At 48.7% G+C, this 23,287-nt stretch overlaps 9 protein-coding genes across 9 annotated transcripts; 3 read left to right on the top strand and 6 right to left on the bottom strand.

Annotated features, from left to right (window-relative positions):
• Window positions 1-304: 304 nt before the first annotated feature.
• Window positions 305-1,984, bottom strand: BDV27DRAFT_169998 (FAD-dependent oxidoreductase; the record flags this gene model as incomplete). Its single annotated transcript, XM_032075178.1, has 5 exons — window positions 305-427; window positions 487-679; window positions 747-941; window positions 1,047-1,236; window positions 1,294-1,984. The coding sequence occupies 5 exons, from the start codon at window positions 1,982-1,984 to the stop codon at window positions 305-307; spliced, it is 1,392 nt and encodes a 463-aa protein (XP_031920924.1).
• Window positions 1,985-2,540: 556 nt separating this feature from the next.
• Window positions 2,541-3,823, top strand: BDV27DRAFT_169997 (MBL fold metallo-hydrolase; the record flags this gene model as incomplete). The annotated part of the gene is made up of 4 exons (XM_032075177.1): window positions 2,541-2,571; window positions 2,624-2,771; window positions 2,862-3,656; window positions 3,712-3,823. The coding sequence occupies 4 exons, from the start codon at window positions 2,541-2,543 to the stop codon at window positions 3,821-3,823; spliced, it is 1,086 nt and encodes a 361-aa protein (XP_031920923.1).
• Window positions 3,824-3,987: 164 nt separating this feature from the next.
• On the bottom strand, window positions 3,988-5,410 carry BDV27DRAFT_169995 (cytochrome P450; the record flags this gene model as incomplete). Its single annotated transcript, XM_032075176.1, has 4 exons — window positions 4,462-5,410; window positions 4,333-4,410; window positions 4,239-4,242; window positions 3,988-4,179 (listed from the first exon to the last, which is right to left on the bottom strand). Exons 1-4 carry the CDS (start codon window positions 5,394-5,396, stop codon window positions 3,988-3,990), a joined length of 1,209 nt encoding a protein of 402 aa, XP_031920922.1. The 5' UTR covers window positions 5,397-5,410.
• An 879-nt stretch (window positions 5,411-6,289) lies between these two features.
• On the top strand, window positions 6,290-8,371 carry BDV27DRAFT_169994 (Alpha/Beta hydrolase protein; the record flags this gene model as incomplete). Its single annotated transcript, XM_032075175.1, has 6 exons — window positions 6,290-6,557; window positions 6,620-6,785; window positions 6,857-7,119; window positions 7,166-7,355; window positions 7,419-7,572; window positions 7,655-8,371. The coding sequence occupies 6 exons, from the start codon at window positions 6,290-6,292 to the stop codon at window positions 8,369-8,371; spliced, it is 1,758 nt and encodes a 585-aa protein (XP_031920921.1).
• A 1,175-nt stretch (window positions 8,372-9,546) lies between these two features.
• BDV27DRAFT_138627 (multicopper oxidase-domain-containing protein) lies at window positions 9,547-11,819 on the bottom strand. Its single transcript, XM_032069279.1, has 4 exons — window positions 11,727-11,819; window positions 11,540-11,598; window positions 9,951-11,471; window positions 9,547-9,848 (listed from the first exon to the last, which is right to left on the bottom strand). Exons 1-4 carry the CDS (start codon window positions 11,797-11,799, stop codon window positions 9,732-9,734), a joined length of 1,770 nt encoding a protein of 589 aa, XP_031920920.1. The 5' UTR covers window positions 11,800-11,819; the 3' UTR covers window positions 9,547-9,731.
• Window positions 11,820-12,483: 664 nt separating this feature from the next.
• BDV27DRAFT_138625 (cytochrome P450) lies at window positions 12,484-14,634 on the bottom strand. Its single transcript, XM_032069278.1, has 4 exons — window positions 14,066-14,634; window positions 13,728-14,013; window positions 13,532-13,666; window positions 12,484-13,452 (listed from the first exon to the last, which is right to left on the bottom strand). The coding sequence occupies exons 1-4, from the start codon at window positions 14,228-14,230 to the stop codon at window positions 12,533-12,535; spliced, it is 1,506 nt and encodes a 501-aa protein (XP_031920919.1). The 5' UTR covers window positions 14,231-14,634; the 3' UTR covers window positions 12,484-12,532.
• A 240-nt stretch (window positions 14,635-14,874) lies between these two features.
• BDV27DRAFT_169992 (Ent-kaurene synthase) lies at window positions 14,875-17,734 on the bottom strand (the record flags this gene model as incomplete). The annotated part of the gene is made up of 1 exon (XM_032075174.1): window positions 14,875-17,734. The coding sequence occupies one exon, from the start codon at window positions 17,732-17,734 to the stop codon at window positions 14,882-14,884; it is 2,853 nt and encodes a 950-aa protein (XP_031920918.1). The 3' UTR covers window positions 14,875-14,881.
• Window positions 17,735-19,472: 1,738 nt separating this feature from the next.
• BDV27DRAFT_150981 (glutathione S-transferase family protein) lies at window positions 19,473-20,443 on the top strand (the record flags this gene model as incomplete). The annotated part of the gene is made up of 5 exons (XM_032071307.1): window positions 19,473-19,509; window positions 19,593-19,727; window positions 19,789-19,844; window positions 19,900-20,027; window positions 20,110-20,443. 5 exons carry the CDS (start codon window positions 19,473-19,475, stop codon window positions 20,441-20,443), a joined length of 690 nt encoding a protein of 229 aa, XP_031920917.1.
• An 872-nt stretch (window positions 20,444-21,315) lies between these two features.
• BDV27DRAFT_78342 (uncharacterized protein) lies at window positions 21,316-23,117 on the bottom strand. The gene is made up of 4 exons (XM_032077579.1): window positions 22,539-23,117; window positions 22,320-22,478; window positions 22,042-22,259; window positions 21,316-21,973 (listed from the first exon to the last, which is right to left on the bottom strand). Exons 1-4 carry the CDS (start codon window positions 22,812-22,814, stop codon window positions 21,430-21,432), a joined length of 1,197 nt encoding a protein of 398 aa, XP_031920916.1. The 5' UTR covers window positions 22,815-23,117; the 3' UTR covers window positions 21,316-21,429.
• Between the last annotated feature and the right edge of the window lie 170 nt (window positions 23,118-23,287).

The following is a 23,287-nucleotide window of genomic DNA, read 5'->3' as shown; positions in this document are numbered from 1 at the left end:
TAGTATGTTGCTTTAAAGCTTCATTTTTAATGTTGGTTGCCATACAGAAATTCGTGCGGCAGGTGGGGACGTGCGTCAGGTGATCAAGTACGGTAATTATCATGCAATTCACATATACAAAGTGCGTCTTGCCTTATGTCCGAGCTAAGTACTTCTAATCTCGAAAAAGGAGTATTTTCAGAATTATATACCTCTACTTTACCATTATTGTTATTGTTCCTCCCCTTTCCCCTAGACAATGCCAATAGAGGGTCGTAATATATAAGTGAAGCGCCGAAACGCAATATAATATTGAATATGACAATTACCAGGACAACTCATTGTTCGACTTTCTCCAGAAAAGCGACAGAAGGACCGAAATAATTGGCATAAAGACCATATCAACAATGACGACCAACTTGCCCAGAATTCCATCAAAGTCGATAGTCTACAATTTGGGGTCAATGATGCAGTCAGGGTAGGCTTTGTATTTACCTCTGTACTTACTGGAATTGAAGTCCCACCGCTCTTCCGAACCCAGCGGAATGCTCGCTGCATCATTTCAGATTCATACTTCACACATCGAACCGAGATTTCTTCTGTCGTGGGAGCCCTGCCGCTTGCAGCAATATCATTTAGTTCGAGGAGATACGGCAAGAGCTCCGCGCAATCGTGCATCGCTTGGTTGCCTCCCATGCCTCTGTCATTGTACAAGGGTCAGCAACCGATTCTCAGATATTCTAGGGTCAATTTGTTTTAAGCCGTACCGGTTTGGTTGCATTGCGTGGATTGCGTCGCCGAGAAGCCACACCCGGGGGTGGCCTTCATCATGTTGGCTCTTGTTTGATGTACTCTGGCGACATGCTCTCCAGTCCTTTGCCGGCTGGAAGCTCGCACGTAAAGGAGTGACTTGAATACCGTGCGAATCATCGTCCCCTTGGCCAATGCCGATTAAGGATTTGCTGTTGGGTTGGGAACAAATGACACCCTGTTAGTCCGGATAGACTATCCAGCTTCGTCTTAGAAAAGGGAGGGAGGGAAACGAAAATGGAAGCTGTTGAACTCACAGTTCAGGCGTCCAGTCATGTATAATATCCTGGCAGAATTGAAGGCGATCAGGGATATCTGCAAAGTCTGCGTATTCCGTGACACGAGACTTAGGGACGTTCAAGCCCCAGTAAAAGGATGCTTCAGCGTCATCATATGCCATCCCCTTAGCATCGAGTTTGCTTTTGTTATCCTTGTTAGGTAAGTATACTATATTTAGATAATGTTAGCAACGTGAGGAAGACACCGGGGTTAGATGGCACTTACGGGCGTAGAAAAAGGAAAGACCATTAGCGAAAATCAGGATGGGCCCTTTCTGCAGCTGTACATGGAGCATATCCAGCCTATCCTTGGGTAGTCTACCCTTGGACAGAAAAGCCCAGTGCGAATCAAGCTCAATCAAATTTTTCAATCCTACCGAAGCATTGACTCGCGAACTACTCCCGTCGGCACCTATTAAAACATCACACTCGTCTGTTGAGCCGTCGGTGAACGAGACCCTGACCTTCTCTCCCCCGTTAGATGAATTTGTGATGATTTCATACGAGGAGAATGACTTTTCATATCGAACATTCCCGCTCCGCATCACAGGATCAATAAGTAAATTACGTAGTACCACGCGGTTGATCGCAAAGGATCTGGAATAGGTGGGCAAGCGGGTCAAATCGAGAACGGGCTTGAACTGAGTGGTGTATAAACACGGAGCGGTAGGCCCCGAAGTTGCTGATTGTCCGAACTTTTGAATAATAGCTTCTGCAAGCTCATCTGGTAAACAAGCCCTGAAGCCCCTTATTGCCGAATCTCCCAGACGAATCTGATAGCCTTCTCGTTTGGAGTGCGGCGAATCCCGTTCGTAGATTGTGAAAGAAACGTCGTTGTTCAGTAACCCGTTGGCAAGGAGCGAGCCTGCAAGGCCAGCGCCGATAATGATTACTTTGAATGGCAGGGACTCGCTCATCTCTAGGCTGGAGGGATGTCAGAAGTTATTGGAATATATACACTCAACGGCATTCGTGTGAAGTGGGGAGATGAGCTCGACTTCTTAAAGCTTAAAGCCACGGTCTGTCTGTCTCTAAATAACTTTGTGCCTCCCAATACCGGACACTCAGGCCAGAGCTTACCAAAACTAATCAAAACTGATCTTACTCCGTTCTTGGGTGCAATTACATTTGCGGAGAGCCGATGACTATCTTGACAGCCGACGGTGGGGTTCCCGAATACTCTTGGCATCGACGATCCATATATATTGAACACACGCTGGGGGACGAGGATAATCCTTCCATTGTCTATGTCTGCCATATTCGTATGTCTTGGCCCAGTTGCTCCAATATGGAAAGTTTTTGCTAAACACTACTACAGTCGCCAACCAAATGAAATGCTTCCCCGTCGGCAGCCTCGGCACTCCGCAATCTGGTCCTGGACGAGTAACCCTTCGGTCGTAGTTAAAGTCAAAACAACAATCGTCCTACAGACTCAGTCTCGGACTCTCAACCATAGTGGTAGCCCTAGTGCAGATGGAGAATAAGGAGACTCTCGAGTACTTTGGTATGTAGCCCTAATTTGGCACTTGGACCCCCCCGTCTCACCAACTGCGCAGGTGCGACAACCTTCCGCCTCCGAATAGCAGGCCTCACCATCTTTCACGACACATGGCTTAGCCGACCTTCATTGCTACCTCAATTTCTCAACATCAACGACATAACGGATGTAGATTACATCCTCATATCCCATGCCCACTTCGACCAGTACGTCTCTCACCGCCACAGGCTAATAGCAAACAAAACTACTATCTGGTAACCATCCCGTTTTGTGCTTTTATACTGATATCGCTACAGTCTCCCCGGCACTGATGTGATCGCCAAACGCACCGGCGCAATCGTCGTCGCTAACAGCGAAGCAATCAACCGTCTCCGCGACGCCGGGGTCCCAGATACCCAACTCCTGCCCGTCTCTGGCGGCGAGCGCATCCCTCTCTTTACACGAGAAGTGCGTCTTGCTGCTGCTTCGAGTAGCCCTAGTATTATTCTCCGCCAAGGAGGACCACCCACTGCACCCCCTGAGCCGCACCATATGCTCGCGGTAGCAGAAGTGCATATCTGGCCAAGCCTGCACTGCCTCCTCCCAGGCAGCCACGAGACGCTTCCCGATGTACTCGATACCGGTGATTCATACGAGGGGGAGGCAACACCTTTTGATGGGACGTTGGATGTCACTCGGGGAATGAAGTATGGGCTTTTCAAGCTCAGGGAGCTGGTCCCCGCTGATATGATTGCGGGTGATTATAAATTGCGATGTTTTGTGGAGTGGCTAGAGGATAGAGGGCCAGGGAGGAATGTGATGTCCGCTTGTGATGGGGGTCAGCTTATGTTTCATGTCTTACGAACAGGAAAGGATAATACTTCCAGTGCCGGGATCTGGAGCGGGGGAATTCTGTTCAATGCACACCTAGGTGCGTATGAGGGCATCGTGAAGACGATACAACCACGTCCCAGTCTCGTTGTGCAGGGAATTGCGGGAAGAGCGAATCTAAATGGCAGACCGTTCAACGGATCTGCTGCGGACTTTGCAACGGAATTGATGAGGTGGCTGGGGGAGCCCGAGAGGGTGATTTGGTGTTTGCATGATGAGTGGTGGGTTTTCTCATCCTTTTCTGCTGGGGATTCAACTAACACAATGGATCATTAGTCTCATTAAGCCATATCGCATTGATACGACGGCTGCAACCGCGGCAGTGGAATCAGGCACAAGGACGCGGGTTGTGGATTTAAGGTCCGGGGAGCCTTATGTTCTGTATTAGTAGGAATATTTAAGATCACTCGAGCGGCGTTCTACGCTGGGGTCTAATACTGATTACGCATAAGAACGATCCTTATTCTCCGTTTAATCAACACTTTCTACACTAGGCCTCTGTGCCATCGCTCGTGCATTGACTCAACCTACAGTCATTTCCGGTGCACATAGCTAGTCAAAAGACGGCATTTGAACATTCGTTTCTTCATCCAGGTCCTTCAAATACTCCCTAGCCTTGGTAGCTTCCTGCAAAATGACTCCGGGGTGAGCCTCTCCACGGGGAATGAAGCGGGCACAAAACGCTTCCGGTCGTATATTTTCCGATTCGGTGAATGCAAAGATATCGAGCGTTTCCTCCTTCCCCTACATACAATTGTCAGTTGTTCGAACAGCCCTGGGAATAGAGATCGGGGTGAGCTTACGGTACTGTCAATGGCAGGCATCATCTCGAACACCCACAAAAGTCGCGAAAAGGTCAAGAAGAGCCCTTATTCAGCCAGCGGCTGCCCACTACACTGTCTTCTTCCCCATCCAAACGCACTATGACCCTTTATGTTCGGAAACGGGCGTCGATCCCCAAGAAAGCGCTCTGGTCTAAATCGGTCGGGGTCCGGGAAATCTCAAGGGTTGCGGTGGATGCTCCACATGTTGCCGGCAATCCACGTCCCTTTGGGGATTGTGTACCCTTCGTAAACATCATCTTGGATCGGGGCGTGCGGGATGCCCCCTAGGATCGTTGCGGTTCGCCAGCGGAGACACTCACTCACCAGGGCCCGGCAATATGGTAGATTCTCCTCGTCGCTCCAATCGGGCATCGGGTCGTCTCCGACGACTGTGGCAATCTCTGCGTAGGCTTTCTGTTGCACATCTCGGAATGCGCACATGGCGAAGACGAGGCTGATTGTCGTACTGGAGGTGGTGTCAACACCACCGCCGATCAGATTCCCCGTGAGAAATGCAATCTCTTCATCCGTTAGCTTTCCCTTCTCATATTCTTTGATCAGTGACGCGGAGAAGGATTGCTGCGAGGCAGTGGAGCTGGTGGCCGCCTCCTGGGACAAGGAGGTGAAGAAACGCGTCATTTTACGGTTATTCTCTAGGGTTCGTGAGGCAAGCGGATAAACTAGTCGGGGAAGCTGGAGATGTAGTGGTAGCGACTCCATCAGGAACTGCCCTGGTATCGCGAGGTCGACACCCTCCATGAATTTGAGAGCCATCTGCGCGACAATATCGTCCATTTTACTTACGCGGCGGCCAAACCCAACACAGGAAACGACGGATACAGAGTAGCGTTCAATAGCCTTGACAAAATGCTCTGGTTGTTGTAAAAGGTCCCGCAGTAGGACTTTAATCTCGTTGTCCTGGATTGGGCGATGGGCGCGCACGGCCTGGGAGCCTACAACGTTATGCGTCAGACGGCGGTGATGCCGCCAGATATCTCCGTAGGGTAACACGGGCTGATCGCGGTGCGTAGCGTTACGAGAGTCTCCTAGCATGACCATTCGTGGTCGGGAAGAGTAGATGTGTGATCGTTTGTCAAGCAGTTCGAAAATTGCCCAGGCATCATGGAAGAAGACCATTAGCTGATGGCTACGCCAGGGGGTGATCAGGGCACTTTCATGTCGCTGGGATAACTTGTCAAGCCAGAGCCAGGGACGGGGAAGCTTGATTTGATAGTGGTTGCCGACTAACGGCCAGGGGAATGGGCCGGGTGTGTAACGTTAGCCGTTACTCAATCTACTGGATGAGGCTTTCGATCGTTATCAAGTTGTTGTCCTTCTTATTCAACGGTTCTATTTGCCTATCTAAAGATATGGTTGACATGTGACAGGGTGGAAGTCTTTGACGGAGGCGGACAACGCGAATATAGTCCACAAGTACATGGAGAAAGGTCAAGAAGAGAATTGTTAGAAGTACTCCTGCAAGTAGGTATAGAGCACGCGTTGTTGTGTTACCAAGTGTTACCCAGGAAAACCCCATGTTGAATGCTCAGGGAGAGTCACATTCTATGAGTAGACAGAGCACGGACAGGCTGTCCGCTGGTGCTGCCACCGTAGCCGCTCCCCCTATATGGTGAGCCACTGTTGACGGCTCCAACTCGAATGATTATACTTCAACTATGTTTCGGTTCAGCATCTACCCCTCTTAGCTCGTCTACCATGTGTCTCGGCCGAAGCGGTCCGCCCCCCTCAGATCAGCAAGATATTGGGACTTTGCGGGTTGATCCGAATTGCATCGGCTCCCCGCAATCCAGCTGCCGGGTGGGTGATGTCCAACCACAGACCGTCAGGTAAAGGAAAGGATAGGCAAGAGACCTTTTGTCTGGGATATCCGTTTGTGCCAAGGGTTGGGGTTCTAGTTTCCCCGGGTTTTGCTTTTGGGAGAGATTTAAACTGGCGAGTAGAAAGCACCAAGTGTTTCCTTAGCCTCCTAGCACACAACGACTGAGCCAAAGGCGATGATTACCATCAATATGAATATCATTCACAAGCCTATTACCTCTTTGAATGCTCCTCAGGCTCGCAACAGCGGTCTAGAACCGGGTGTCACTATCCTTCCTAGAGGATTCAAAAAAGCGGAAGGCTGTCGCCCTTTACAGGTCGACACTATCTGGGAGAAAGATATTATCATCCCACTTAGAGATGGTACACAGCTAAGGGGAGATATCTTCCGACCGCAGCACATTGCTGAGAGGATTCCGATTCTATTGGTCTGGAGCCCTTACGGGAAGACCGGGACGGGTGGGTTGGGCTTCTTCCGGCTTCTCTGACGGCACTGGAGTTTCTAACAATTCCTTCCATAGGAATGTTCAGTTTGGATCTGATCCAAGGTCGCGTTGGTATTCCAGTAGACCGACTCAGCGGATTTGAGTGCTTCGAAGGACCTGATCCAGCGGAGTGGAACCCGTATGGCTATGCCATTGCGCAGGTGGACGCGCGAGGTATCTTTCACTCGGAGGGTAATCATATGTAACGTCACCGATACCCCATCAAAGGTCACCCTTTCTTTACAATTGAGATATCTGACAGAGTTTAAATAGATGGCACGGAACCGCCGAAGGCCGTGATGGGTATGACACGGTCGAATTCCTAGGCAAGCTTGACTGGAGCAACGGACACGTTGCCCTGATTGGAAACTCGTGGCTTGCCACTGCGCAATGGTTCATCGCCGCCGAGCGCCCCCCACATCTATCCTGCATACTCCCATTGGAAGGGCTGAGTGACGTCTATCGGGAGACGCTGTGCCGTGGTGGGGTCCCATATACTCCGTTTTGGAAATTTCTAAGGGATAACGGGCTTTATGGTAGGGCTTTCCTGAGAAAGTAGGGACTACTTATTTATAAGTCTAGGGAACAACAAACAAGAAGACATCGTCGCGATGATCCAGAAGCACCCGCTCATGAACGAGTACTGGGAGGATAAGAGGGCTAAGGTGCACCTTATCCAAGTGCCAGCTTATATTCTCGCCAGTATGTCCACGGGCCTCCACACTATTGGATCGACACGCTGCTACGAGGATATTCCCCATGAGAATAAATGGTTGGTGAATAATAGTTCGTTCGCACAAACGTAAGCTGACCAGGGTCATCCCTTGGCCTGTAGGCTTCGAATGAATGCGACGCAGGAGTGGCATGATCTCTACCAGCCGGAGACGATCGTTGATTTAAAGCGCTTCCTCGATTATCATACAAAGGGAATCCAGAATAACTGGGAAGCAACCCCAAGAGCTCGGGTCTCGGTTCTTAGGTTCAATCAGGTACTCATGTGCCTCCCTCTTCTCCCTGTAGAAAATACATAAACAATGACGACGGACATGCTAACTTGCTGACTTGTTCTAGAGCCCACTAGTTAATGTTCCATTCTCAAGCTGGCCTCCTCCTAGCGCCACGTACGAAAAGTATTATCTAACTAACGGCGGCCAACTAACACGAAACCATACGGAAGCAATCAGCGGGTCAGTCTCGTACCAGAGCGACGCACCGGCCCTGCAAATTGACAACGATTCCGAAGAAGTCATTTTCAATTTTACTTTCGCCGAGAGAAAATCAATAATCGGTAACGCGAAGGCAGTCCTCTACATGTCCTGTCCGGACCACGACGACCTAGATGTATTCATCCAGCTGCCCAAGGTCGATCGCCACCAGCAGATCCTCCAGAATATCAATATACCCCTACACCATCTAGGCCTAGCGTTAGAGAAAGAAGTCGAGAGTATCAACACGCTCAAGTACCTGGGACCTACAGGTGTGCTGAGGGTGAGTCACCGGGCCCTGGACATTAGTCTTTCGAAGCCGCATTGGCCTGCACATAACCATTCACAGGTGTCACCTGTCCCACCCGGGTCTATCGTGCGGCTAGAGATTGGATTGTGGCCGGCGGCTATACAGTTTGAAGCTGGGGAAGGCTTTATGCTCAAGATTGCAGGGCACCACATGACTCTGGCCGAATTCGTGCCGCTTCGCGGTCTCTTTGAGAATAGTAATAAAGGGAGGCATTACGTGCACTTTGGTGGAGACTGTCCAAGCCATATTATGATTCCGACTGTTGCCCTCTAGCAGATTTAGTGAGACAATTCTATCCTGCTATGGTACATGGGCTCAATTGATTGACTATATACAATGTAGTAACACGCACTGGAATGATATATATCTGTACTTTTCGTAGCACTAGAAATGTAATGTTCGTCGGAAGTTCCTATTGTTCAATTTTATTCAGGTTAAACCTTCATTGATTTCTTTCGCACACCCAATTCAAGACTTCAGGTAGGAAAGATGCATTCAACACTCCATGATGATACTTATCTGGTAAGCTTGCAGCTCACACTGGATCTACTGGGAATAATGGCATACTGGGTAAACTGTTACAAGTTTTTTTCTTTCTTTTCCTTCTTTCTTTCTTTATGTATTGCTTATTTTTTTTCCTTTTGTTTCTCGGGTTCTTTTCCACGAGTGACACAACATTGCTACATTTATATATATAGCCGTGCTGTATACACAACGGTCTACCTTACTACTTACCATGAAAAGGTCTCCACACCAGTCATCCCGTAGCGGTAGTCTTTAGTCTGACTACAGATTTCTCTAGTATTAAACTTATAATCCTAAATTTCTTAAAGGACTATACTACGATAATAAAATAATATAGATATATACTTAGCTGTTTATATTTGCAGTAGCTAATTTATGATCAGACTAAAGAATTGGTTTTGTGAATATCCTGTGCTTGGTAAAAGCTTTGTATTTTGGGTAATTGTGTATGGTATTGTGGATGGTGTATTCAAGGGTATCTCAACTGTCGAAGAATTGCTCGAAAAACGACCCCCAAAGGGAAGAGAGTTACTGCTCTGTGCGGGGCAACCCCAGAGTTACGAGTGAGGGACATGCGGGGAGAGCTCTCTAATTAGTATGGGTAACATATGTAGAATATTACGTACTGATTCGAATAGTTAGAAGAATCACTTTCCATGTAACATATTTACTCTCTCCGCCGCCATTATACCACTTGGGAGGTAATCGATAGAGTCCAAATACCAAGTATATGATATAGGAGAGAGGCCGCTATGGTTTTATATACACGCAGTAGGTACGACTCGTAGAGACTACGAGGACCTCTGCAGGGGAATCCTACGGGGGGTAGGATCCGTACCCAGTTGGAGTCACAGTACTCGTATATCATAAGTTATAGGTAGCAGTATAAACCGCTTCTAGATTAGTTGTAAAATGAACTGGAATCTTGCTGGTATCGTGCACGTATGCTGATGCACCTCATATTTTGCTGAGAATTCCTACTCCTAATACGGCTCTGTCCTTGAATGGCGAAGTCCCCTATTCTCCTGTGAGGACAAATTATGTCTAGTCTATTTTACAAAGCTCCCACACATCAATTGGCGGGGCACTACCCACTGTCGTCTATCACCTATATGCCTGAGTCGATCTGTTTGACCAGTGACGGGCTTTTGAATTGCTCCCAAGAACGACAGCTCTGGCGGATGACCATTGGGATGCGTAGCTCTTCTATCAAGTCCGGTTGCTCCTAGAAAAAGGAAATCATAGTATTAGCAGAGAGTGACAGTGACAGGTCGGGGAGAATTATATATCTGGATATCCGGGTTGGGTGTGGTGGTTTGCTACTTACGAGGGCTAAGATGACCATTCCGGCGCTAGAGTGCACAGACATATGGCAATGGAAAGGCCAAATGCCTGGATTATCTTGCCTCCATTCGAGAACCACATAGGATGGCTGGTCAGGGGTTCCGGGCTGCATATTATGTGTGTCACGACGTAGTGGATTCGATGGGTTTGTGATTTCACCATCCCATGTCCCCAAGCCTTCTGCCAGAACCCAGAAGTTATGACCGTGTAGGTGCATCGGATGTACAGTGCCATACATATTATTCAGAATCAACCGCACACTGGAGTTGCTGCCAAAGTTGTAGATGTTCCGCTCTGTAGGGAAAGACAGATTTCCTGCTTTGGCACCAAGCAGTGCAGGATGGTGATAATCGGCGCGGAAGGATGAGCCGTCCATGAACATGACTGCATATCCGGTGGCGTTCAACCCAACGGTGACTGTCACCGTCTGAACAGTCTCGGGCTCCGGAGGTGCTAATGGGTAATATGGGACTGTCTGACTCAATGGGTCATTACGACAGTTGTTGCTTTCCCATGATGAGCCGTTCGTTTTTGGAGGATGGTCGGTGTTTGCGGACTCATAATATATAGCTGCAAGTGCCGTAGGAATAGTGGCGGTCGTCTGGAGACAGACCATGTCAATATCGGATCGCATCCACACGGCGTCTCTGGGAGAGCCGGTAGCATGGACAATGACATCCGTCCGTTGACCAGCACCCAGGGTGACCACTCGGGTGTTATAAGGCTTGACCGGAACATAATCGTTTGCAATGACTGTCATCTCATGGTTGTCAATGCTGAACTTCTGGTTTGCAAGTGATCCGGTGTTTATAAGCCGCAGCCGATAGCGCTTCCCGGACTTAAATTGAAATTTCGCGTGCCCCGCTCCAGGAAGACAGCCCCGATGGGTTTTGGTAGAGTTGCAGTCATATGCCCCTTTGCCGTTGATCAGATTATTGTCGACGCTCAATGGCAGTGGGGGCTTTGAAAAGCTCAGCTCCAAGGCCTTGTTGTAGCTAATATGAAAGTAGTCGGAGATCATGACCGGCCCCAGATCATGGTCATAGCTGACTTCCGGCTGTACTGGACCGTAGATCACCATTGGACCGTAGAGCCCGTCATCGTATTGGGCACTGTAATGCGAATGGTACCACCCAGTGCCGAACTGATCTGCTTGGAAGGTATAGGTAAACTTCCCACCACGGGGTGTGATAGGACATTGGGAAACACCCGGAACACCATCGTACCACGGGGCGTTCTTCAGGGTCATTCCATGCCAATGCATCGTGGCACCTTCGTCAGGGCTATCGATATTGTTGACGACTGTCACCTCGATCATATCTCCCCAGTTGGCTTCAATCACCGGACCGGGAAACTGATCATTGACTAGAATTACACTTTTATTAAAGCCGTCCGGGGCCTTGAAGCCACGCGTAATGCTAAAATGGTAATGCCGCGTCACCCCTGTGTCAGGCGGTTCTCCCGCTGGATTTGCCGAGCCCCAGGGTAGTCCATCTTCCAAGGGCTGAGGTTTAGGTGCATCAGCGGGATGGGTTGCAACGATTCAAGCTTTTTCCGAGATTCAATACATACCCCGTCTGTGAGGAATTTGGGCAACTGTGGCGATGGCAAAGTGCCCCATGCTGAACGACCTACGGGGGTTGTAAACAAGATTAGGACAATGTAACTTGGGGGCAAGGAGGGCAAAGGGAACGAGAGAAACAGAAACAATAATCAAAGCCAATTGGACAAATCGAAAAGAAAAAAAGCAGGAACTAACCATTGGTGGCATATTGCGACAGACACGCTGCTGTCGCTGCCGTCAGCACAATGAATCGCAGCAGGCGGGACATGGTGAAATTGCAAATTGTGACTCCGAGCCAAAATATCCAGAGAAAGAGAACACGTTCTTGATTTATATCCACGAGGGAGGACGGCAGTGGCAAGCATGAGCCTGGCTAGAGTCGCGGTCGCAATTCCGGGGGCTGACTGACTATAGGCGGACTCCGAAGTAGGGTTACAAGAAAGGACCCACTCTCGCGTTATAGGCACAAGGGAAGAATGGCACGACCCATATGAACCTATCAGCACTACCGTCGCCGTTTAGGGGCAGAGCAGGCATCTCATCCCTGCTCGACGTGGCTTCGAGACTCGAGGAGCACGAGCGTCGTTGATACATCTAGTCTGTGCGAACACCGGCTCAATTTTGCCCATGTAACTAGTCTAGTTGCAGGATTTACGGGTGGTAACCTTTTAGGAAATAGTTATTTGCAATCCTTGAGTTCGTGGCTCTGTCATAATCACCAATCTGCTTAGGAGTATGGTTGGTCTGCGAGTTCAATGGAGGAAGTCGGGCTAAAAATCTAGGGGCTCCACTCGTCGAACCCGAACTCAAGATGAAATAATGCACGGCCACGATGGCCTCGATTTCTTATACGAATTCTCATTGTATACGTAATTTATTTTTATATTTCTGTATTTCCGCCCAAACCCCAAACCCCAAACCCTAACCCCAACCCTCTGCGCCGTTCATCATGATCAGGAGTAAATACGATCCAGTGCCTCATAGATCGAGAATCATTCGGTTCATATTTCCAGCCGTTCAGAAGCAGGACGGCGGCGCATCAGGATTTCGGCGTCTGGATTGGGGAAAATGAATTCATGGGCCCGCAAATTTTCGGGTCGTTCATTTCCCCGCTTGAATTTAAATTCATAATCCATGAGGAGACGGACAAGAATGACTTTAATCTCCAGACTGGCGAAGAAGCGACCGGGGCAGGAGTTCGGACCGTGACCAAAATTCAGAATCCGATCTTGAGTGGTGGAGAATTGATGGAGATGTGCCTCGCCCTCGCGTTGACGGAGTTTATAGTAGCGGAACCCGTCAAAGACCTCAGGGTCAGGTGTCACGTCGGGGTCGTTTTGAATGGCATTGACTGCCATGCTGATATGGGCCCCTTTCGGCAAAACAGTTCCATCAGAGAGCGTGGTTCTTTGCAGCATGACGCGGTGCATGGAAAGAAGCGTGGGGGGGTTGAACCGCTGAGACTCACGCATGAAGGAGTCGAGCTTGCGAAGTTTCGAAAATGCTGGCTTCTCCCAAGTCATCCACGGACCTACTTCTTTGATCACGTCACGAATCTCTTCGCGGATCGGCTCGAGACATTCTGGGTGTGCCAGAAGGTCGTACAACACATGAACAGCATTCATCTGAGATGTATGGATGGATGCAAGTGACATCACGACCTCGAGGTGAGCCAACGAAGCCGGGTCGCTTTCTTGTGGCGTAGCAATTTCCATCATCCAGGACAACAGGTTGTGTTTATTTTCCGCGAGCTCCTCAATTCCTTTTGCTTCTTTCTCCCGGCGGCGAAGAATTTCAGGGACCAGAAGCTTCTTCGCCTTTCGGATATACGCAGTGCCCCTGTATGACGAAGGCATGAACCAGCTTACAATCTTATGGGTCCACACGGGCAGGAGACGAAGAAAGACGAGAGAAACAAACACTAAGTTCTATGATGAGCATTTCGCAGTTGACCCAAATATATATATAAATACAGAAATATATTTCGAGGTGAATCATACCATTTTCAGTAAACTGCGTCGAAATTTCCAGCCATTGAGGGTCCCGACAGAGTGGTTTCCCAAGGAAGATCCTCGCACTGACGCGGGCCACGAAGTCGAGGAGTGTATGATAAGGCTTGATAGTCACCCACTCATCTGTGGTCTGGTGAACTCTTGTTCTTGTTTTTCCGCTGATTGTGGGGTATGTTACACGCACCTTCTGATTTGGTGAGCTCGTGCTCTATCGCAAAGTTCACCTCGTCCTGCATAGGATGTGTGAGAGTGTTGAGATGGGGAGTCAGTTTGAGCTGGAGAGTGCGGAAGTGAAGGTTATTGCGCAGGATGATGTGCATATTAGTAGAAGACCCCATCAAATTATGGACGTGGGCAACCGTGGGGCTCGCCACATCATTCGGTAACTTCCGTATATCATCGACATATTTGAACGGCAAGACCAGCATGTCCGTGTCGGCCCGGCGAAATTGAAAGATCTTGTGTTTACACTGGACCCTAGATGATCAGCCGCGGTTCGGACGGAGGAAATATAGGACTTACGGTGCGATATCCATCTGCTAAAACCTCCTCTGCGTGAAGGAAAAAACGGAAATTGGAGACCACGATGGGCTCCCAAAATGACTTGATGCCAACGATAGGCACTTTATACCCAAAGAGCTTACTCCATCCCGAGGAAAGAAGGTATGGTATAATAGCCATGGCCATAACGGCTAGGATGGACGAAAAAAACGCATCGTCAGGTAAGAGATATGTCTGATGAGCGTCGAGCAAAGCATGGGTCGTATTCGCCATGTTGACGAACGGTGTAGCAGCAGACCAACGGAAATAGCAAGGAGGAGTGGGTTTGGAACTTCTAGAGAATGGAGTGCCCGCGGAATATCACACATCTTTAATTCCCAATGTCTCCGTGTACGTGGCTACCACTTGATAGACGATCGCGACCCTAACCCATATCAACCCAATATCCAACAGAGTTAGCTTGATGCTGGCTTAACTTTCCTATGCAGCCCAATCCCCTAAACACATCTTCAGCCCCCTTACCTGTTGGCGCTAGAGATATGCAGTACGGAAGAGAATGAATTAATGTGACGGCCCCTGCAGAGCCGAAGGCTGCAGTGTAACATCTACAGCAACGCTATCAAGAAGTTGGCGCTTTGGAGCTAATCTTACTTATAATCTTACTTGCAGCTCTAGGGGCAATAGCGTATGCGAGTGCGTATCACGTAATGGCATGAAATACACTAATACATATTTCCTCGATACGTGGTATCGCAAGGTTCATGACCGGGAAGAAACAAAAAACCGACAAAACCAAAACCACTGCAAAGTTGCACGGGATTGCGCACTAGCCTCGGTCTAGGGTTTCAAGCGACTAGCAATGTCCTGCGCAACGTATATTTGGCCAAACAGGTCGGTTACTTTGATGAACGCTTGGATTTGTGCCGTTGTGGTGGCACTGGTCTCAGCTGATAGGTGTGCAAAACAAACCTGCATACATGACCTCTCAAACTCAGCAAGTTCCATCAGATCCTGTTTGTGCTGATCTTGCCCTCTAGAGAGGCCATCCCCATTGAAATCGGCAAAATCAAGGCTGTTGAGATTTTTCTCCTGGAGGTCTCGAAGCTGAGACCCATAGTCGTTGAACTGTCTGCACATCGTGGCCAGATGCAAAGCTAACGCGCGGGCAAAATATCTCTGTTTAGCGGAAGATATGCAGGAGCGTCCTTGGCGACTGATGAGACAGGTGAAGAATGAAAATGAGTAAGGGCAACTCGTGTCCATGGCTCCAGTGGTCCGAACCCAATCAAAATAGGATTGACTCCAAAGATTGTCACTAATGGTATCACTATTGCGGAGACGGGAGTTATCCGCATTGTGCGCCATATGTGCATGAAGAAATTTATCTAGTTCCTTGCCGACTTCGCGCTGCGCGGCCGCGGGGCATGCTATCACACATGGATGATACCGTACATGTCTGATATATTTTAGAATCACTTCAGTCACCTCGGAAAGATGCGGAGAGGGGGATTGGCTCTGACTATCTTCCGTCTGCGGGGATGGTGTCAACGCCTGCAGTTGGCCTTCTCTCATAAACACATCGGATATGTTTTCCGTAGACAGGTCCTCATCGAGACACGCATTGCGGATCTCAAATTTGAGTTCACGCAAGCATGGCTTTGGGAGGCTTCCCACGACGGATTCCATGTACTCATCCGCTTGATAGTTGAGCATGGAGATGACCATCATGTCCCACATGGTCTCACTCGAGAGAGGAAAACCAGATATAGTATTAACACTGGTCCAGGCTACTGGAATAAAATCCAAGTATTTGTCCTTTGTCATCCTCATCCTGTCTCGCGGGAAGATATCAAGTCGGATTTTCCGCAAGGCTCGTGAATAAAAATGGGCTTCTGTAATCGCCAAGAGCATTGTGCGCCGAGGAGTGTCTTGAAAGATAGGTAGCTGTCCAAAGACGGCTGCCATAGTTCTACCTTTCTTCTCCGGGAGAGTGAATATTTGTTTGACTTCGGTAGTCCAGGCGGCCTCCTCCCTTGGAACCTTCATTGCAGCAAGGGTATATGTTTCAGCGAGCGTAGGCAGTCGGTAAGTTACCTTCTCGATCCAGATATAATCGCCCTCGGACCACTCACTTGCGTGCTGTTGCAGATAGTCTCTTCCTCTGAGCAACGAGGTGTCAACAAGCTCACGGAGCGATATTGGCCATGGTAGTCTCAGTATGTAGGCAAGAAGAAGTATGCTGTAGGCAGTCCTCTCCACGGAATTGTCCCATGAACCATTCTCGTGTTGGTGAACCAGTGCCTTTGACAATAGCTGGCAGAGCACAATCGGGATCTTCGACGTAACAAGTTCTGTTGACAACTTGGTCAAATCACCTTTACTCCACGCGGCAATGAGTTCAACTAATGCATTCACGAGAAGCATTTCGCTATACTCAGAGGCCAGATTCCACTTATCACATAACTCTCCACCCTCCCAGCAGGAGACCAGGTAATTGGCGGTTTTCTCAATTTGTGGGATATAGGTTGCAGGGCTCGATGACCGCAACAGAGCCAACAGAGTGTTGGCATTTGCGCTAAAGCTGGGGTTACGCTCTAGTTTATAGGTTTGAAAATGACGCGGGGCTTCAAAATACGCCACCAAGGAAGAGGGATCCATTGGGACCTTCAGATATGATAGAGCGAGGAGAGACCGAGCTGTGTCATCCGCATCTGGTACAAAGCCTGGGGCGAATCCAAGTAATCCGTGTTGCTTTTCAAAGAGACGTTGAAGATAAGTGGTGATAGCTTCGATGCCCTCCCTTGCAAAGTCCTCAATTGCATAACCACTTGCCAGCAGCGTTGATATTGTCCAGGAAGTTTCGAAAACTGGTGTTGGAAATCCGCTGGGGACGCCTCCGCAGGATCCGCATCTCTCCACAACATTGCGAAGGTACTTTTCGGCGGCTTCGTCCCACACTGGAGAGTAGATAAGGTATGCTGCTGTCGAAGCCGGAGACCCCATCATGCCTCCATATTCCGTGCAATGATGTTTCAGCTTTTCAAAGTCCACCTTGCCAATCAGCCCTTCAAGTGAATGGAGCAGGGTGGTTTGCTGTTTCGAGATGACCATTTCCGGTCTGAACTTTGACAGCTTCTGCTGATGAAGCTTGATGAGATCCTGTCTGCTGGGGAAATCCAGGCTGACCCCTCGCTGTGCCAATTGCTGGAGAAGACATGGGACCAGGATCTCGAATCCCACATGAAGGGTAGCTTCCACATTCCAACTGTTCAGTGCATCGGATAAGGATGTGATTGCACGCGAGATTCTCTCTTCATAATTGTCGGGCCCTATATCACTATCAACGCTGCATTGGGTAGTCTCCACCGTATGGTGCTCTAGTAATGACAGCAGGCCCGCCATAGTATTGAGAATCACATCAACAGGCGATGCATTGATCCCCCAGGAACCGTTGTCATTTTGCTGGCGCAGAACATACGCAAACGCCTCTGGAAAAGCCCACTGACGGACCCCCACAGCGTCGGGCTTGGTGACCATTGACACCCAAGCTGTATCATACAACGACAAACTAAATCCACCGAAACCACTCGCCAATTCACAGCCATGAGAGATTATGTTTACCACTTGCTGAGCCCTTTGGATAAGGTTGGGGGGCTCTACACCAGTCTTCTGACGTTTTTCGGCTGCCATTGTCTGGTTCCAGGGGGATAATTCCTTTTCTTCTTTTCTTCTTTTCTTTTTCTTTCCTTTTTTTTTTTTTTTTTTTTTTTGCTTCCAGGTTCAAGGATCGATACTGACTGAACAGCAGAGGCTGAGGCTAAAGAAATAGGAGAGCTGCCTCATTCATATTGCTCTATCACTATTGCTAGCTACAGACAAAGCTCCCAATGAACCAAAATAACGATACATATCTATGACAGATACAATGTATTTTCACGTACGGTGAATTCTTACCGTCCTGTCTCTGATTTCTACTGAGACCCTCGGTTAATGCAGTCACTTCTCAAAGTACAATCATGTGAAGAGTCGCCTTATCTTTCTCTACTGGTATACTGGATACGAAATGGTAGGCGCACTAGCAGCCAACCGAACAACACACAATGTCAGCCAGTTGCTCCTGGAGACCCTGGCAGATCTAATTATACCACTGGCCCCCATCCCAGGGTGCGTGGTCATAATACTTCCAGTGCATGAACAAACGTGGGGGCACTGCACAGGCCATCCTCATTGGTGTGGGGTGTGGGATTCCTTCCGTGATATCCGATCCTTGCGGCCCGGCCCCTGGAAAACAAGCTCGGATCGGCTAAAACTAAGTATTTGTAAGCTGGCTTGCCCAGTGGAGACTCCCTCTTAGCTCAGCTGCAATGTAACCTGACCAGATGTCCCACAGGAGATGCTGATCCCTGAAATATTATTACAACAGTCATGGATCCGGATCTTACAGCCTTGTCCGTATCCTCAAAGCACCGTACGCTGGCCATGTTGGAGGCGGGATCGTCCTCGAGACACGCACTCTGTAGACAAGGGAGATATGGGGTTTGACGTAGATCCTATATGTAGTTCCCTCCTTTCCATTATTATATATCAAGGGCTGATAGATGCCGCCAGAGTTGGTATTCTACCCGAGCCTTCCCCAGGTACAACAATGTAGCGGTATAATGTGTATGACTCGAAAAGTCGAACCAAAGGTACCGCTATATCTTAGTCCCTCCTTGGTAAAGCGATGCAACACGCCACCAAGTGCCAGAAAAGAAGATTAATGTCTGGAAAACTGTTTTAGTTGATTACGGGCCAGTGAGAGGGCATTATATGACGGTGGGGCATAACCTTTAAGGTGGGCTTGCTTGACTCGCTTACTCCGACTTCCTTCCCTTTGTCTAGTGTTCACGGATACCACACCGAGTACTTTTGACCGGACTTTGCCAAATCACGGGTTGGGTTTCGACCCTTGACCCAAAACCCGCCAAGAAAAAAAAATAACGGTAATATATATACATATAACACATATACACATATACACCATATCAATGTCTGGATTCGTGGCGGGGTTGTGGGTAACCCATGGGTCCCCAACCAACCAATATGGCGAGGTCTATCTTTGACAGGGCTTATTCCACGGCTCTGGCATCAGCAATGCCCTGATAGGCGGGGTTATCAAAAATGTGCCTCCATTAGCCAATGCCTTGAGGGGATCCCTGTCGATCCGCAGATTGGTCCATATGGTGCAATTTCCGCGAATACAAAGTTAACTAACTAATTTCGCGCGGCCTAGGCAGACATTCTACTTTCACTATCTCAACCTGTACAGAGACTTCTAATCCTCATTTTCCCTCATTTTGTTGTTCACCTTTCTGTTTACCAGCTTTTGTTTTTTGTTTTTTTAAAAAAAAAAAAAAAAAAAGAAGAAGAAAACACGATAGTTATAACTATGTCGAACCTAAAGCCAATCAAGATCTTCTGGAGAGGTAATTCCCTCCCTCCCCAAAGTTTCCCCAGTGGTCTCTAGTAGCTTCGAGCAGACGAATTAATGAGAGTCAATTTTATCCAGATCACGTTCCAAATCCCTCCAAAGTTCTGGTTATACTTGAGGAGCTCGACCTGCCCTACGAGACCTCATATGTTGAATTGGATGAGTTCAAAAAGCCGCCTCTCACCGATGTGAACCCTAACGGACGGATTCCCGGTATTGCTGATGCACAAGGACTTCTAATCTACAATAGGAGCTTTAAACTAATTGAATTCAGCGATCATTGATCCTAATACCGGGCTGAAGCTCTGGGAATCCGGTGCAATTATTCAGGTAAGGCTATCTGAACAATGCAATATTGGTATAGGTGCTCACCGTTGTATTAAAGTACCTCATCGACACGTATGACAAAGACAACAAGCTCACTTACACTGAGTTTCCCGAAAAGTACCAGTTGACCCAGTGGTCATTTTTCCAGGCGTCGGGTCAGGGGCCCTACTTTGGTCAGGCTGCGTGGTATGTAATCAATCAGGCCCAGGCACAGTTCAAAAATACAGGCATTTTCGTCCACCCAAGTGCTAACGGATGTCCCGGACAGGTTCAATATATTCCACGAGAAAACGTATGGGGAAGCTCCCGAATCGGCTAAAGTACGATATGGCTCAGAAGTCAAGCGAGTCGCGGGGGTTTTGAACACTGTTCTGAGTGAGAAGGAATGGTTGGTTGGCGATAAATGCACGTATGCAGACTTGGCATTTGTGATGTGGAACTTCCAGATTCCCTTTTTCATGGCAAGTCGGACCGGCGAGCATGCCTGGAACCCAGAGGAATTTCCGCACTTTACCCGCTGGCAGAATGCCATGGTGGCGCGACCATCTGTCGCGAAAGTGATCTCTGTGTTGAATGACAAGGAGGTGAAGAAAGGCGCGTAGAGATTCAGCCGCCGAAACCCATCTTGCTTCGGTTCTACTTAATTGGAATCGACTGCTGGGAATGGAATACGAGATAGAGATATTTCGAGTACCACCCATATTTAGACAATCGCCCTAAGCCACTCCCAGTTGTGAGAAGAAGTCTCCAGGTATTGAAGTACAGTACTATAAAATGTTTACTGAGATCTAGTATGTCCCACTGCGTGTGGCCATTCGATGGCCGAAACATAAAATTCATCCAAATTCTGCCGGAAATACTGGAAATACATCACGAGCTGTGGGTATGACGGCTTGTTCGTCGGACAAAAATGATTGGAGGTCCTTTAATAACCCCCGCTAGGGCTAATGCACGAAGGGTAGCCTTGTGCGAGATAGTAAGACCCTCTGGTTCTGGTCATTCGTTGAAGGGTTGGGAACATTCCCGACGATGATAGGAGGAATGTGATGGCGACAGATTTCCCCCTGCACAAGGATACGACTCACCACAGGCCGGCCGGTGCACAAGCCCAAAATCTGACAGACGGATAGCAAATAGCATGGGGCTGGCTAAAGAAGCTCGATCGTTAAACACGGGCCGTATGGTGGATCCTGGACTGAGTATTTATGCATACGGTTGGGGTCCAAATTTGTACCCCTAGTGATCAAGCTCTAGTGGCAGTCCCCCATGATGTTGGTAATTGTGGCATGAATAAATCTTTTGGGAGCCAGAAAAAGGCCCAACTTGATTAAGGGAATCAACAGGAATACGGTAGACCACGAAAACTGTAAGTTCAGTGGCGCAGAAGAGAATATCTGGTTGCTTGAAAGGATCGGGCGATCTATGCGGAAGAGTGTTATACAATAACTTCGTTTTATGGAGAAGCCTTGAAATAGTACCAAGAACGTATCATATCTTCCTACATAATTATATACACAGTGTTTCTCACCTGTTTCAAACTCTTCAGAGCGCGTACCCTTCGGTCATACCCTGTCACCGCTCCTCACGGTTAGAATATGCCTTCATATCCCATGGGTTTGCCCTTTGTCGTAGTGTCCCGAGGTGAGGCCGGCCGTTCCTGCCGCGTAAAAGTCTGCGAGACGTGGATACTCATTGGCTGCACATCACTTGCCAAAGGGACATGATCCTTGAAGGTGAGATTCCCCATTTCCATGTCTACATCACCTCTATTACGTTCTAACCGCTGCCAGGGATGCCCACGGTTTGATTGATTGGAGTCATGTGATGAGTCAGTACTAGTGAGGATTATCGTAGATTTCCGACCAGAGCCCCTGCTGTGATCGCTACGGAGAGTATCTCTCTTTGCGACGTGACTCCACAAACTTCGAGCCCAGCTGGGAATATTCCAGCTTGTGTTGAATAGGTGTCCGTAGGTCGGGAGGCAAGCAGCGATCACGCTGGTACAGGGCTCAATCGTTCCCCATGTAATGCCAGGAGTTACGGTTGCGTAGCGGTTTGTGCCGGTGGAGCTCGTGGATTCGTAGACCTCTGTGTAGACGTAATAGAAACGAATAATAGAGGCAATGCAGCAACTGGATCATAATATCAGTCTTGGTTGCACAATTTGATCAGGGAAGCTCGATGCGCAAGCCCCACTTACAAGATACCCAGCCAGAAAATGCCCGCCAGTTGGACCTTTTGCCGAGTGGATATCATGAGACGATGGATCACAGGAATGGGAAAGCAGAGTACGATCAAATCGAAACACATACTCATCCCCGTCACTGCGATGGTAAAATGGTTGTAGTTGTAGCGAAGTGGATTGCCAGCCAGTGGATTAAACGCTGCGGTGACTGGGTTCGCGGCAACCGCTTGGGCCTATAGTTTTGTCAGTCCATTCGGAGATTCCTTGATCGGCGTTGGAAGAGATAGGCATACTACGAGGCAAGCAATCCCCCACGCGAGCAGAATTGCAATATAGGCCCAAACGGCGAACTGGAACCACCGGGTAACGAATATCCTTCTGTAGAAGAGGAGAATAGAAACCTTGACAAGAACCAAGCTTGCGATCAGGGGGAATATCTCAATCCAAAGGGCCTAGGGAGCAATGTCAGCTATAGTCATGGCCCGGCAGATCTGGCCGCGGAATGAACGAACCCTGAGAAAGACCCTCGCGGCTTCAAGCGAGGGTAAGGTACTCTCGTTAATCCCCCCGAGCCCGGCAGCCACGTAAACATCAATGGGGACCCCCCAAGCACATAGTAGGGCTATAATAATGACATAGTCATCTGCAAATAGCCGCTTGGCCTTATATGTATTCGACCAGATACGAAGCGCAACGGCGAGAGTCGCCAGGATAGGGAAAATGATCGCGACGGCCAGTAGGGCAGTAGATATCAGGGATGGGCTCGAAGCCCGTGGAGCAGAGCTCATGCCGCCCTTCTTGTCTCAGCCGAATAATAGAACATGCACCGGGAGGGATAGGCAGTGGATGCTTGGGGTTGTGGTTTTAAATTGAAATATTCCCTTCCACTCCACCCTAGTCTGCATAAAGGAGGGGTAAATCTGGGGCCAAAATAGCTGAAATGTAACATCTTCAACATATTACAAAGTCTCGAACAGTCAATAGGAATCAACATCCTAAAATACGAGTAATACGGGAGGGGAAAGCACACGGACTTTTGGCCCAACTGCAGATTACGCTAGTTGTCGGCGGCTGTGTTATCATGCAGAGAGAACGAGGCTTAACCCTACCCGGTGAGGGCAGTGTGCGTGAGTCAGTACATGACATCCCTGTCTGCGCACACACAGTAGTCGCTTTATTTAAATCCGATTGACATTGATTCACTTTCCACCCGGGGAGATTCAATTTTCTCTGTATCAGCCCCGTGCAGATTCCCCCCCCC

Source organism: Aspergillus caelatus (genome assembly GCF_009193585.1).
Source record: "Aspergillus caelatus strain CBS 763.97 unplaced genomic scaffold BDV27scaffold_394, whole genome shotgun sequence".
Lineage (NCBI taxonomy): Eukaryota > Fungi > Ascomycota > Eurotiomycetes > Eurotiales > Aspergillaceae > Aspergillus > Aspergillus caelatus.
Note: the sequence above shows the minus strand (reverse complement) of the source record. Positions and strands in the feature narration are given on the sequence as shown.